This window comes from Pieris napi, chromosome 9 (genome assembly GCF_905475465.1).
Source record: "Pieris napi chromosome 9, ilPieNapi1.2, whole genome shotgun sequence".
NCBI classification, from domain to species: Eukaryota; Metazoa; Arthropoda; class Insecta; order Lepidoptera; family Pieridae; genus Pieris; species Pieris napi.
Genome location: NC_062242.1, coordinates 5394191 through 5409599, shown reverse-complemented (window position 1 = coordinate 5409599; position 15409 = coordinate 5394191). Strand labels below are relative to the sequence as shown.

Sequence of the window (15409 nt, the reverse complement as noted above, 5' to 3'; positions counted from 1 at the left end):
GCCTCTGTAACTAGATTTGCCACTAAAGCCTCGTATCCACTTGAGCATGCTCGGGCGAAAGAGCGGCTCATTCGCCCGAGCATGCTCAAGTGGATACGAGGCTTTAAGGGAAGCACGAACATAGTACGTTCTAATAAAACTCCAAGAAATATTCCAAATGGTCAATATGTCAAGTTTCTGCAGATGACATCATCGTTATAACGTATTGAACTAAATAAAGTAAAAAAATATGTTATGTTCGAACGAAATATTTGTACTAGGCTAAGGCTACTTAATATAATTATTCATAGTTTAATTAAATACAAATAAGTTAAGTATATATATTTTTTAAAGATTTCTTCGTAACAAAACTTCACAACTTTCAATTAAGAGCTTCGCCGTTTTAAAATCACTCTCATCAAGTGTTTCTGAAGCCTTTTTATCAATTTGTATCAATAACTTTTGAAGAAGCAAAACAGTTGATGACAAAGATGGACACGGCGGAATCGAAGAATCGGGTAGCTGAAATATACATACAAAACATAGTTATTTAGTCGACTACCCAAATTGACAGACATATTTTTGCATATTCTAAACTACTGCGATTTTGAGCATTTTAATTAACGATGTTTGATGAACAACGCTGATTTCTATAAATAGCAAGTATTCTTCAGTTGTTACTAAAAGCCTGCTACTAAAAGATTATATTATTAGATTTAGGCTTCTTTACTTTATAAGTTTTGATTCGTGCTATTTCAACAACAGATGAGAACCGCAACAAATGTTTAAAATGTGTAATTTACTCGAAAATACAAACCGTGTTTTGAATCCTTTTATATACTTGTGGAGGAATTGAGACTATCCATTCTGGCTGATTTTTCGAATTCTCTAAGCTTTTTTTTAGTCTTTGTATGGTTATAGCAAGAAGCGGAGGTAACAGCGACCTCGGTTCATTGAGTAAAACTAACATATTTTCAGCTAAGCTATCATAGCCCATATGGTACAAACCAATAACCTGTAACAATTAAAATAAAATAGAAATTGTATTCAGTTGATCCTATATTTTACGTGACCTTGTTAAAGGTTGGATATTAAAATTTCTACGAGTAATAATAATACATGATACTTTTTTACTTCAAACGAGCAAACTGAAAGGTCAACATAGAATGAAGTGTCGACAACCGCCCATGGACACCTACAATTCCGGAGCCGGGGGGAATTCAAAAGTATAATCGTATACCATAAAAAGCTATCTGTTATATCGGAACCACTTTTTAACAGGCCGACAAATATATGCGCTCGCTTGTTACTTTCTATTGGGGCCTGTATTACCAAGATGTTCATAGACAATACTACGAAATATTATATTTGTATTAAAGTTGAAACAACATTAAAATTTTACTTTACTTCATCCAAAGGTTACTTTATATCCTAAGAGCCCAGGGCTCTTTGCTTAGGCCAGACCTTCGTCATTTTATAAAAGCTGAAAGTTCTTCTGTGCGTGTCCCCTATACAGGTAAGAACGACCAGAGACTATAGAGTTTGGGTAGTGGTTACTTTGGCAGATAACAGGTAGTAAAGGTTTATAAAATAGTACCTTAAATCCCTTAAAGTATAAAGCTCAATTTTTTTATATTTTATTAGGGATAACTTTATAAATATCGTCATTGCCGGACACTTATGACAGTTGCTTCCCCCTGCCAGACACCCCTAAACATTAATAAATTATAATTAAACTTTCGTTAGAGTATAAAAGCTAAATTTTATATATGTTACTTGGGGACCTATGAAAATATGATACCTCAATAGCCGGAAGGTTTCAATGGTTTTTACACCCTGCCAGACACATTGAAAGTCCGCTGTAGGTCCGAGCGCGAGCGTTTAGTCTTTACTACCTGTTATCTGCCAAAGTAACCACTACCCAAACTCTATAGTCTCTGGTCGTTCTTACCTGTATAGGGGACACGCACAGAAGAACTTTCAGCTTTTATAAAATGACGAAGGTCTGGCAGTCCTGGGCTCTTGATCTATTATAAAAGTAAGAAAGTGAAGAGCGAAGGCGTGGAACTCTTTTCCCCGTTCAATCTTTCCTAAAGATTATAACATTATTTTAAACGAAATTCTTCTTTCGTACAAGACTGTCCGTTTTCTTTTCTATGTATAGTAAGTTTTATTACTTTAAATTACTTACGTATTGACGTTGCACAAAGTCACTATTTATATCCCATAAATCGGCGAGATTTGTAATATTTTCTATCCACTTCAAACAATCACCATCATTATAAACTTTGCTTTGTTCGCTATTATCCACGCAGCTAATCGTCTCAATTGCTACACGAATAAGTTTTGTCAAGTATTTCATTCTTGGGTTCAACAACTTCTCCGATGGTTTAAAATTAAATTCTCTTTGCGTATGTCCAGCAAGCGCCTCTAATACAATCTGATAATCGATATCAAATAAGGTATCTAAAGGCTTTGAAAATTTCACATTAAAATAACACTGATAGTAAATCGTACAAGACATCTGATAAATTAATTCCAATATATCAGAGTTTATGTTCGTTGTATCCTGTGCCACCTCAACCAGACAGGGCAGACTCTCATCCCATATTCTCTCAAACTGAATTGTATCCTTTTCGCGATCGGGTAACGCTACAGAACACTGATAAAAGTCGTTCAAAAATTTTGTAATAATTTCCAAAATTCTTTTTAAGCTTTCGCTGTCGAAGTTCAAGTCCTGCAAACACAGTTGGTCCTTGGGTAACTTTCCCACTTTGTTCACTAAACGGCAACTCAAGTCGAAAACTTGTTTTATGTAGGTGCACCATGTGATTGAGAAAAGGCCTAGACGAAGATGAGAATTAGTTATGTGACTTAAACAATGTATTACAGCAGCCAATTCATCGTATTTTTTCATGTCTTTTTGCCACTCAACAGCATATTCCCAACACATGTTTGCAATAATATAATCGGATTTCGTACTTAACGGAAATTGTCGTCGTAAAAGCGAAAGCCATTTAAATATTTTAGGATTATCATCTACACACTGTCTGTTATTTACCATAAAAATGTAAGACGCTTGGTCTTTATCCACATCTTCGAAACTTGTAGCACCATATGATTCCATTAATTCATTAACGACTACTGCCTCTGGCGGTACTCCCATACTACAGAGCCATTTTGCAATGAGTTCGGTAACTGATCCCTTTCCTCGAGTATAGATATATTTGAAGTTGACATTGATATCACCAAGCTGCAGTTTCGTCATTGCATTTCCTATGTACGAATCTTTAAATATTAAAATAATACTAAGAATAGATATATCTTCTAATTTACCAATGAGGATACCCCACTTAGCGTTTTCAGCAGTGACAGACTCCCAGGCATCATCCTTATCATTCTCTGCTTCGAATATTTTGACCACCGCTTTACAAGCCATTGCTATAATCATACTGCGCAAAGGGCACGTCATATTTATCAACATGGTTCGAATGCTTTCCCACCACTCCGATATCTCATTGTAAACTATATTTGTAGCCTCTTCGGAAGCACAGCAGGTATAGCATATAATTTGAATTAATTTCTCAATTAATTCTATATTAAAGTCTTTCAAAGGCATATACATCAAATGTGTTATTACAAGTTTGACAACATCCTTTGGATCAATAGCACTATATTTGATAAATTTGGTTAAATTGTCAAGATTTTTTAGTTTAAATATCGATTTTGTAAAATCTGACGCCAGAAGACTAAGTTTCTCCTCACTTATATCGTGTTTTAAAGATATAGTGTTAGTTTTTTCATCAAAATAAAAGTTTGTAATAAATTCTTTATAATAATTAAATTGCGTCTCAGCAAAAGTAACTTTAGCGTGTTGATAATCTTTATACTCTTTTTCCTGTGCCAGAATAAGCAAGCGTTCTAGAACACAATTGTCGTCTTCTAAAAGATGAAATCCTTGCATTTCTTTTCTGATGGAAAAATCAGCTTCATGATTATAACTAGTTATATCAATATTGCATGATTGATATATTTTAAACGCAACATTTTGTATATCATCAGTATTATAGTCGTGGATATGGTTGTAAAATAAAGTGACTAGTATTATGTTACTAAAATATTTTTTAATTTTCTCGTCTATAGCACTTTGTTGATCACCAAAACTATCCCAAAAAAAATTCAAACAGTGCGGCAACAACTCCTTACATGTTTCATAATTCTTTATTAAAATATCAATCCAGAGTTTTTTACATTCAAACGTCTTTAGGCTCGATGCATTTTTTAGTAATTCATTTATTGTGTCTTCATCTAGATTATTACCTTTCTTTATCACATCTCGTAGCGCACGAAAGGTGTGTAAATCCTTGGACCTTTCCAAATGTTCCCCTTCCAGAGAATAATAAAATGGAATGTTAAATTTCTTAAGCTTACCATCGGGATCAATTAGAACACATTGGAATTGGGGGAGATTAAGCTTCTTATGGGCAAACGTTTTATCGGCTCCTACCAATCCGCATGTATTGTACAAAAGTTTTCCGTTTTTGGTTGCAGTGAAGACTGCTACTCTGCTTCCTCTTTGCATCAATCTAATGTCTATGAGACCCTTTTTGGGATTGTAAATTATCAAAAACATTGTTCTTTTTATATCCTTCACCATTGAGAGTTGAGGCTTTTTAGTGTCTGAATCAAACAGCTGAAATGAAACAAAAATATACATACTTTTTTTTAAATAGATATTACATCTAAAATTAATTTAAAGCTTCTAAATGAGCCGAGGACATCTATAGGTTTCCTTTTTAGTTTTTATTACCGTTAAAATTTGTAGGTCTTTTATTGAATAAAGTGTGTGAGCCCTAGCACCGTAGGCCCAGATTGGACGGACAAGACTGTACAAAAAAAAAAACTATAGAGACTATTAGGAGGACTACGGGAGCCTAAAAATTGGATAGATCATAAAAACACCACAACACAACATATTTACCTGAATAAAAGCGCATTGCGCGTCCCTATAACCTTTGAATAACCTTATCAAATATCCCTTATTAATATCTAGTATTGAAACTCTTCCAATATTGTCTGTGATTGCTGCTAGCCTTTTGTCAGGTGACACCACTACGGAGGTACCATATCTTTGAGGGTCGTATAATCCATTCCGCATTGCCAGTGATTCAGCTCGGATGAGAGGCTCATTGTTGGGAATTGCAGTTTCAGTGGAACCGCCAAGCCAACCTCTAAAGATGTTAGTAAAGATGTGGCATTTAAAATGTGTGATGTATAGTCGCATACTTAATACTAATAGTCTTGGGACGCCCATATAGGGTACGTTATGGCATTTTATGTGTCAAGTTTTGTAGAATAGAAATATTTAGTCTTTATATGTAATGAAAGATATTAATATTATTGGTAAAAAAATATAGAAACAACAAGACATGTAAATATATCATATATCTATACATTTTAAGAACTTTCTATGGATAACGATAAAGTAAAGTAAAAAATCATTTAATCATATAGGTAACATAATTTACACTTATGACTCGTCAGTAGGTACATATTAATGCTTATAATTTTACATTTACTGCCAGTTCTCAAATCAAGGACGTAGAACGGGAGAGAAGAACTAGCAATAAACTCTCCGCCACTCTTTTTAATCGCCATTTTTTTTGTTTTACAAAATGTTTCTAAGGAGCTACAACCATTACACCATGTCCCATGTGACATTTTAAGTAATTAATAATAATAACATAAATTAAAAACAAAGATTTGTCCTCTATTAGCAGGAGGCATGGTGAAATAGGAGCACGCACTTACATTCTCGTGGGAACAACACGCAAACACATAGTCGAAATAACCAACATAGATAGAGGGCATACCAAGCCATTTTAAGAAATGGTTCTAATTCATAATTGGCCACTTTCATGAAATGAAATGACCTGTTCCTTGGTCTGGCCACAACACTTGTACATGGAATAATCAAGATTAATTGTGGTTTTTGTATTTCAAAGGTGGCAACTGACATTGAATTTTTGCTCGATGTGAATATTTTTTCGTTGTGAGCATGCTCACAACATCTGAATATCCACAGTTGCAGTCAAAATGGCGGACGTAGAGGTGGTGAGTGCTGCGTTTCTTTAAATCCCTTACTGTTATTTAAAGAAGAAAGAAACGCGTGTTTGGACAACAAATTTATTCAGAATGAGACATGAAAGTGACGGATTGAACATATTAAATATTTAAAAAAAAATAAGAAATCGGGTTTTAACATAAAAACTTAATGAATGAGAATGTCTTCGACTGAATTTCAACGACTAATAAATCTAGTTGGACCTTTAGTGTGCAAAAAAGATACTGCTTGGAGAAAATCATGGAAAAGCAAGGAAACAATGAACTCAGCAAGACAACGAGTGCCGCGTGCGGTGCTCACGACTTGTAAATTGTAATGTAACATTCTAAGGGATTCGCCGACAGTCGCGTGTAGCGCGCTCGGCGGTCGTATCGAGGTGCACGGCTCGCTGTACTGCTGCTACGTACTAACGTGCTTACATCGAGCGAAAATTCAATGTCAGTCGCCACCTTAATAACTAAGTTTGGCATTTAATGTAACAGATTAATATTTAATAGAAATGGAGGGTACTTTACTAACTCTAAGTTTAATGCAATTTAAATAATCAAATTGTTAGCAAGTACTTACGGTAGTGCTGATTTAATTTTATGAGCCACAGCTCTGGCAACATCTTGTAAGGGTGGTGTGATACCTCCTTCAATAGCATAATGAAATCCTAGGTATGGGCTCTGCCCAGCAGCAGTAACTAAAGTATTAACAGGAGGTACAGAACGATACCTGTTAAAACAAACAACATGTCATCTGATAATAAGGTTTGGAAGTTGATTATTATTATTTGTTACATTTAAAATAGTTCTAGTAGTTCAAATAATTAAAATAGTTAAAATAGTTTAAAAAATAACAAATAATTAAAATAGTTCTTTACAATAAAAGCAGTACAGAAGCAGAAGAAATATTATAACATTATTAATCAATTTAACTTTTATTTTAACTATCATACATACATATTTCAAAATAAGAAACTATCTCACCATATATCATATCCTCCATATGTTGAAGCAGCTAATAAATGGTCATAAGTATTTTTAAGCTCCAGTCCCACTACTGCAGCATCCGAAATGACTTCTTGTTCAGAAAACATCAATTTTCTTATATTTATATTTTTACTGTCTACCATGTAATTGTCTTGGACACCTGCGTGAACTATTGAGATTCGAAATATACAAATACAGAATGTTTAAAAGATAGAGAAAATAATGACAACACTTTTATAGATAAGTTAATTTTATAAATTATATTTGATTACCTTTCTTCGGACATATAGTAAAAGTAACAAACTTGCCTTAACTTTTGTGAAAAGCTTCATATATAAAACTAAATTTATAATATAATTGTTTAGTATAGAAACTACAACTACAGAATGAATTTTCTGTAGACACATAACCGTTGGATGTATAATTAAGCCCTTTATAACCCAACAAAGCTTCAAAATTAACTCATGTTAAAAATATTAACCTTTAGCCAGCTGAGCCTTTGCACTTCTGAGTGTTGGAAATAAACTTGAACCAGTGATAACATAAACACAATTTTGAAATAAAACATGAATGTCATCTGGCAAAGTACCATAGGTACCAGTATGACAAGAAAGTTTCAACACAGCTTTTTCATCTAACTTTTCCAGTAAGAGGAGATGGCCAGTATTTGTATAGAATCCAACACTTCCATTATTAAATCCAATTATAACACAGAACCAATCGGGACCATTCTATAACAGATGATATAATATAATACATAACAAATTTTTACAAAAAGACATTATGATGTTGTCTTTTATTAGTGGTTGAAACTTCACCTGAGAGGACTGTTGTGTTGAACAAAGAGTCACTGCTAAAATTGAAGTGATTTCAGATGAGAGGGTACCACTCCATGATATAAGGTAACTGTTGCTCTCTATAGAGCTTATCCATTGAGTTGTTAAAAAACAAACACGATTTTTATATCCAACAGCTAAAAAGTTACCACAAGAAGACAGGGATACTATACACTGTGATAACCAAGCTGAATCTGAAACAATATTTGACTAACAATAACAATAAAAAATCGTTTCAGACATCATATTTGTTTTGTAATGTCAGAAATAAAAAAAATATATTGATATATATTTTACAAAAATTAAGTTATTGAAAAAATTAAATTGGTTCAACATGTAAGCATATTTTAGTAGGCCAATTTTATCCATCAACATAAAATCAAAACTCAACACAAACGGTTTACTTCTGATAATAATTATGATTCATATAATAATAAAAAAAATACCTTCTTTTTCAGGAATAAACAATGCTCTTCCCACACTTAATATGTCACCACAATCTGCTATTTGTTCTACATTACACATTTTATGATTGCTTTATTTGCAGTTCAACAAAAATTTAATAATGTATAAATTCGACCATATCTACAAATTAGAGTTTCTACTTTTTTCATTGTTATTGTTACTGACGAAATCGGAAATCGGAATATAAATGACAATTGACACAATTGATAACAGAATAAATTTTTTTTTTTTTTTAATAATTTATTTCATAACCATGGATACAGAGTCCTTCAGTCGGAATCATAGAATTACATAAGGTCCTTAAAAGTATGTAATGGTAACGTGCAAATGTTACATTTATAACATAAATAATAAATATAATATTAGCATAAACATTCTTAAGCAATTACGTTAATACAAATTGTAATTATATCCAAATTAAGTATAATATATTAAAACTAAATAACTTAACACAAAACTATTCTATACAATTGGAAATATTTCAACTAACTCTATGTAATTAAATTTGTTCAACTGTGTTTGAAATAAATTTAAACACAGGTAAGAAAAAAGCACGATAAGATAGTAAATCTTGAGGGCGGCGGGGAACACTTAATGAATTTTCTTCTGCGACATCACTAATGACACTTGCAAGTAATAAACGTTGGATGTTAAACGTTTCGCATTCAAACAAGACATGCTTTATATCGGCATTTTCCTTTGAACAATATGTACAATTATCACCAAGAATGATTTTCTTCCTCTTGAGATGTGCTGGAACACAGCAGTGTCCTACACGTAAGCGATTAATGCACGTTATGAACTTCCTATTAATGTATTTGAAGCTGTTATACCACGGGATCATTGGTAAATCTCTCTGTATTTCTGAGTACCATTGTCCTTTATTTAATACCTCTGTATTGTAGTTCCAATATTCTTTCCATCTTCTCTTGAGATGAATCTTTATCTGCGTATAATAGTCTGTGAAAGGCACTTTGAAAGAGTCTGTTAAATCATCGTCATGGTCCCGACGAGTCGCCTCGTCCACAACCTCATTGCCAGTTATACCACTGTGGGAGGGTACCCATACAAATTCTACATGCTTTTCTAAATTGTACAGTAAATCCTTAATTTTATATACAATATAATTCTGTTTATATCCTAAGCTACAATTACCCAATGCTGTTAAAACACTCTTAGAATCACTTACAACCAAAATATTTACATTATTTACATTACTATTTACATATGTTAAAGCAGCTAATATTGCCCAAGCCTCAGCAGTGAATATACTACAAGTTATAGGTAATCTCAAGCATTTAGTTAATTTCATTTGTGGGTCATAGAATGCTGCCTTAACAGTCTCACATTTGGAACCATCAGTATATATAATATAAAACTCTGATTTATCACTTAGAAATTGTAAAAAGTCAAACTTATTTTTAACAGAGTCTAAATTACATTGAATATTTAAGTAGTTCAGTAAAGAGTTATAAGGGCTATTGTAAATTGGCCATTTATTACTTGTGAGCATATTATTTGTCAAGTTTTTAATATATGACATTATGGTTGGAATTTCAGGTAACAAGCCTGAAATCAGTGTATTTATTGAGATGCTGCTTGCTTCAATTGACTGAGTTATTTCTACAGGATAAGAGACTCTACCAAGGATAACACTATTCTCATTTGCCAGCTCCTTCAAACAAAATCGCTCAGCCAACTGTAAGCGTCGCAAGCACAGTGGAGGTATACAGTTTTCTACTTCCATACTGTTTATAGGAGTGGTGCGCATAGCTCCACTTATTACTCTCAGTCCACTATTTTGTATTACATCCAGTTTTCTTAGTAATGTACTATTTGCATTCATATAAGCTAACGAACTGTAGTCAAAATGACTTCTGACTATGCTTTTGTACAGCATGTTCAAAGTTTTTGGATCTGAACCCCAAAAAGTACCTGCCAAACTTCTCATTACATTAATGCTTTTCATGGCATTTTGGCATATGTACTGAATGTGTTTATCAAATTTTAATTTGTCATCCACTACAACACCAAGAAATTTATGGTGATTAACTATAGGGATTTTATCATTGTTATAGGAAATATTTACAGTGTGTGCAAATGGATCTTTACTGAATACTAAAACTGAGCTTTTCTCTGAACTTATTTCTAATTTCAAAAAAATTCTGTAATAAGTCTGAAGTTTATTTAATGCAGTGTTTATGCTATTAACCGCTATGTTTAAACTTTGATTTTCACTGTACAAAAGTAAGTCATCTGCAAATTGCAATATTTTAACCTGGGGTATATTTACATAATCCAGTATTTGTGATGTATACAAGTTATACAACAATGGTGACAAAGTTGCACCTTGCATTGTTCCTTTATTGGCCTGTTTAGGTCCATGTAACTTATTATTAAATTTAACATATATAGTCCTGTTGTGCAGGAAATTGAAAATCCAATTTAGAGTTTTTCCTGGTATACTCAATTTATGTAAAATTTTGATTAGGCTCTCAATATCAACATTATCAAATGCCCCCTTAACATCTAAGAAGACACAAACAACATTAGAGTGACTAATCTTAGCTTTTTTGAGATCAGCAATGAAAGATACAAAGCTTTCAGAGCAACTTCTACCTTTCCTGAATCCAAACTGAATATCTGGTAACTTTCCTTCCGATTCAGCAAAATAATCTAATCTTATCTTCAGCATGTTCTCAAAGAGTTTACCTAAACACGATGATAATGAAATGGGTCTGTATGATGATGGATTATTTGCAGTTTTATTTGGCTTTAAGATGGGAATGATGCACTGAGTTTTCCATGAATCTGGTATTAACAAGTTTTCCCATAGTATATTATAAATATTTAATAAGATTTCTATAGCATTAGGATGTAGTTTTTTAATTAAAATGTATGGTATATTATCCAACCCTGGTGTTGTATCTTTTCTGCTTTTGAGGGATATGTACAATTCATTTAATGTAAATGGTTTATTCAGAAAGGAATTACTGTTATTATCAGATGAATCATTTAAAATACCACTTACATTGTTTAAATTTATTTGATTTGAATCAGAGATGTTATCTAGGAATGAAGGCACCCATTCATCATTGAAAAATCTATCATGACATGAACCTATTCTCTTGAACCTTTTCATGTAACCCCATATTCTAGAAACAGGTGTCATTCTATTGAAACTACTACATAAGTTGTGCCACGAATTAATACTTTCTTCTTTAAGTATTCTTTTCTTTTGAGCATCTGCTTTTTTGTACTCTATAAAATTAGAAATGCTAGGTGAAGCTCTATACTGTATCAGGGCTTTTTTGGACTTTCGAACTGCATCATCACATGTTTGGTTCCACCAGGGAACAGGTTTCCTCATGACTTTCACAGTTTGTCTAGACTTTTGTTTAGGTATAGTAATTGATCTGATGTCACACAAAATATTTATAAAATTATTGTATAAAGCAATTGGTTCTGTATTTTCAGTGTCTAACTGACGAAAAGATGTTTCAGATAAATTATAATATTCAGTCCAATCAGCCTTACAATATATGTATTTTTCTTCCACAGGCCGGACTTCATATGTGGATGGTTTTACATTGACAACAACCTGAGTTGGATAGTGGTAGCTGCCCATTGAATCATCATGAATTCGCCATTCACAAAGAGGAGCTATTGCTGGGTTAACCAAAGTAACATCAATAGCAGATGCATTTCTGTTTGGAATTTGAACAGTTGTAGCACTCCCATCATTCAAAATACACAAGTCTAGTTCATCAATGAGATTGTATAAACTATTGCCTCTACTATTATTTGATTGACATCCAAAAACGATATGGTGTGCATTTAGATCTCCCATTATTATACATGGCTTAGGTACTTCAAGTAAAACCTTTTTCATTGTGCGAATATTAAACCTGTTAACATCACTATTGTGAGGGCAATATACACAAAGAATGTGCAATTTGCCCATAGATGTTTCTACAGCTACACAGATATTTTGAACGGATTCATGAAAAGTAGTGTTAACTATATCATACTGTAAATTTTGTTTGATTAGTATACCCACACCATTATGGGTATTAACTGAATTTTTATATATAAAATTATATGGTGCAAAGTTTGGAATTATACTAGTGCTTTTAAGCCAAGTTTCATTTAATAAACAGATATCAATATTATGTTTCGATAAAAAATTATTCAATAAGGCTTTCTTACTCTGTAATGGGGCGTTCCCACGGAGCGTTAATCACGACAGTCAACTACGCTAGTCAACTGTCGTTCGTGACACTCACGAAAGTGTGAATTGATGAAACGTTCACATGGTTGGGGGATTTCGTGCCGTTCACGCTTCGTGTTTCGACTTAGTCATTATCGAAACATCGATATATAAATCTCTATCACGGTATTCCTCCAAACTTGGATCATATAATACCTTTTCCATAGAATATAACTCCAAAAAACGCGTAGTTTCACTGTCGTTAAACTTAATTCCACGTTGTTGTGACGACATCTTGGCTTCACGAACGGTATATCACGACTGAAAATCAAACACGTTTGATCTATCCACGCTTGTGTCGTGCGCCGTTCCTCACGAAAGCAAGTTTAACGCCTATGCGTTCACACAGAAGTGTATTTCACGAAAGCGTGGTTGACTGTCGTGATTAACGCCTCGTGGGAACGCCGCATAAGCTTTGTATATTAAACTGTGCTATGTTTAAAAATGTATCCATTATTTAGTTTAATAAATTAGCTAAAAGTATTTCTTTAATTTTTTTATTTGTAATGGGTGTGTCGTTTTTATCATTACCCAGAGTAATAAGTGATTTTACTATGGCATTAATGATAATGTCGTTATTGAGAATTTGTTGTGCATTGAACGGGCCTGTAGTCACATTTTTATTGTTTGGCTTAGTAATAGCCGGAAACTCTTTAGGGTCTAACATCTGAGGGGCTATGGGAGCTGTACTCACCACAGTGGCATAACTTCTGTTGAGATTAAGATATTTATTCTTTTTTTCCTCCATTTTCTTCTTTTTAATGGGGCAATCCCTGGAGATTGCCAAATGATTGCCATTACAGTTAATACATATAATTTCATCTACATCACACTCCTTGTAGGAGTGCCGGCCGGAACATGACGAGCACATTTGCTCTCCGCGACAAACTCGAGCTGAGTGATTGAATTTGAAACATCTGAAGCATTGCAGCAGTGGTGGAATGTACATGTGGATCGGGTATCTGAACATCTGTATATATGCATATTGGGGCAGCGTTGTGGCAGCAAAAGTCACTGAAATCGTGCCGAGCGGGACCAGTTTTCCGTCAACTTTTTTCATGAATCTTTTAACGGAAATCACTTCCGTGTCGCACATTATGTTCTTATATATTTCCGCATTTGTTAGCTCCTTGGGCACATATCGTATGACGCCCGTCGCTTCAGTCAGGTGAGATGGAACAAAAGCTTTAAGTTTGTGTCTTCCTAAAAAACTGTCCAGTTTTAGGAAATTATTGGCCGGAGCTGGTTTTTTAAAAGTGATGCCGATTTTGTGAGCATTCACTCGGTGTACGCCCACTATTCCTTTAACATTGTCCGTGAATAATTTAGTTAACGTGATGGGATTTTTGTTCCCTAACTTTTCATCTTCTTGGGATTCCACATAAACCACACAATCCGTGCTGTGGTTGTCTGGAAATTGTCTTTTATAATTTGGTTTAGTGAACACTTTATAGTTTTCATTAGTCACCTCTAATTTTCTTTTCTTGGCACCGGGGGCCCGCCCCCCGGCGCTGTTTTCACTCATTATTATCTACTATTCACAAAATGTTATAAATTTTCTATTTACAGAAAAAAAAAGAACAATTATATACAAAAAAAATTAATTATTGAAAAAACGCAAAATTTAAAACACCCGCTTAGTTTGACTTCCCGCCAAAAAGTCCACAGAATAAAATATTTTAGCAGTGTTGCTAGGCCGATAGTCAAAAGTAACACAAAACATATCAAAATGTAACATTTTCACGAGAAAATTAACATTATTATATCTTGTAGAAAACTACGCTTAGTGTAATATGGCATTTTGTTACACAAACAATTTAAAGTTTTCTTTTGTAATAATCTTTTATTTATTTGAATTATTAATCATGTACCTGTAAATATAGACATAATATTTCATTTGAAAGTAATATATCAATCGACGGAGTAGCTAATGCGATGTCGAACCTGAAAACGTGTTAATATTGTCAACTAAATCATGAAAGTTAGTTAAAATTAAGTGACATATTTAGAAGACCTTAAAATGTCAGTTTGGCAATGTGATCTATGCTTAAAATGTATGGCGAAATAAGTTTAAGCTTTGAAGCTGTAATTAAGCTAAATGATAATGAAGCCATCAAAGCTTAAATGGTGTCAGTGTGTAGGCTATTTCAGTAATTGTTTTTTTTTTAAATTAATGACACATTAGAAATTGGAAGAATTAGTAAAAGTTAAAAAACTTTTTTAAAAAATTTGGGAGCCCACTCCCAAACATTCGGGGATAAATTCTCAAGTCTTTGTGGCCAAGAACAACATGCGTTACTAATCCTTTTGTTTGTTTTGCACGACGTCTACATATTTTTTTAGAAATCTGAACGACAGATTATATGATAGATCTTATTTAATTTAAAGATTTGCTTGGTTCAATTACTTCTGTAATACTGAAAAGTTCGTTTCGTTTCACGATTATTTTTTGTTTGCAGAAAATATTATTTTAAGTCCGAAAAGTAACATTTTGAGCCATGTAACATGGATGATGGAGAGGATCAAAAGTAACTAGAAATGTTACCAAAGTAACATTCTAGCAACGCTTATTTTACTTTAAGTTGGCGCAAGGTTTAAGATTGTAATTTGTAGGGAATAGAGATGTCATTCTGACCTGAAGAAAAAGGATTTTTTGATTGGTGGATGCTATAATGTGTGACTAAAAGATTATATAATGTCAGTTGTCAATTTAGTTCAGTAGCTGAAGTTGAACTTAAGAAGGCGACAGGCGTGACATTGA

At 33.3% G+C, this 15409-nt stretch overlaps 1 protein-coding gene across 2 annotated transcripts; it reads right to left on the bottom strand.

Moving 5' to 3' along the window:
• Nucleotides 1-306: 306 nt before the first annotated feature.
• LOC125052227 (rab3 GTPase-activating protein regulatory subunit) lies at nt 307-8571 on the bottom strand. Of its 2 annotated transcripts, none has more exons than XM_047652909.1 (9): nt 8360-8571; nt 7896-8107; nt 7559-7808; nt 7075-7246; nt 6671-6820; nt 4961-5210; nt 2171-4672; nt 797-994; nt 307-501 (listed from the first exon to the last, which is right to left on the bottom strand). In XM_047652909.1, the coding sequence occupies exons 1-9, from the start codon at nt 8436-8438 to the stop codon at nt 328-330; spliced, it is 3987 nt and encodes a 1328-aa protein (XP_047508865.1). In that variant the 5' UTR covers nt 8439-8571; the 3' UTR covers nt 307-327. The 2 variants fall into 2 exon arrangements, with proteins under 2 accessions (XP_047508865.1, XP_047508866.1); XM_047652910.1 differs by having other exon boundaries at nt 7075-7237.
• Nucleotides 8572-15409: the final 6838 nt, after the last annotated feature.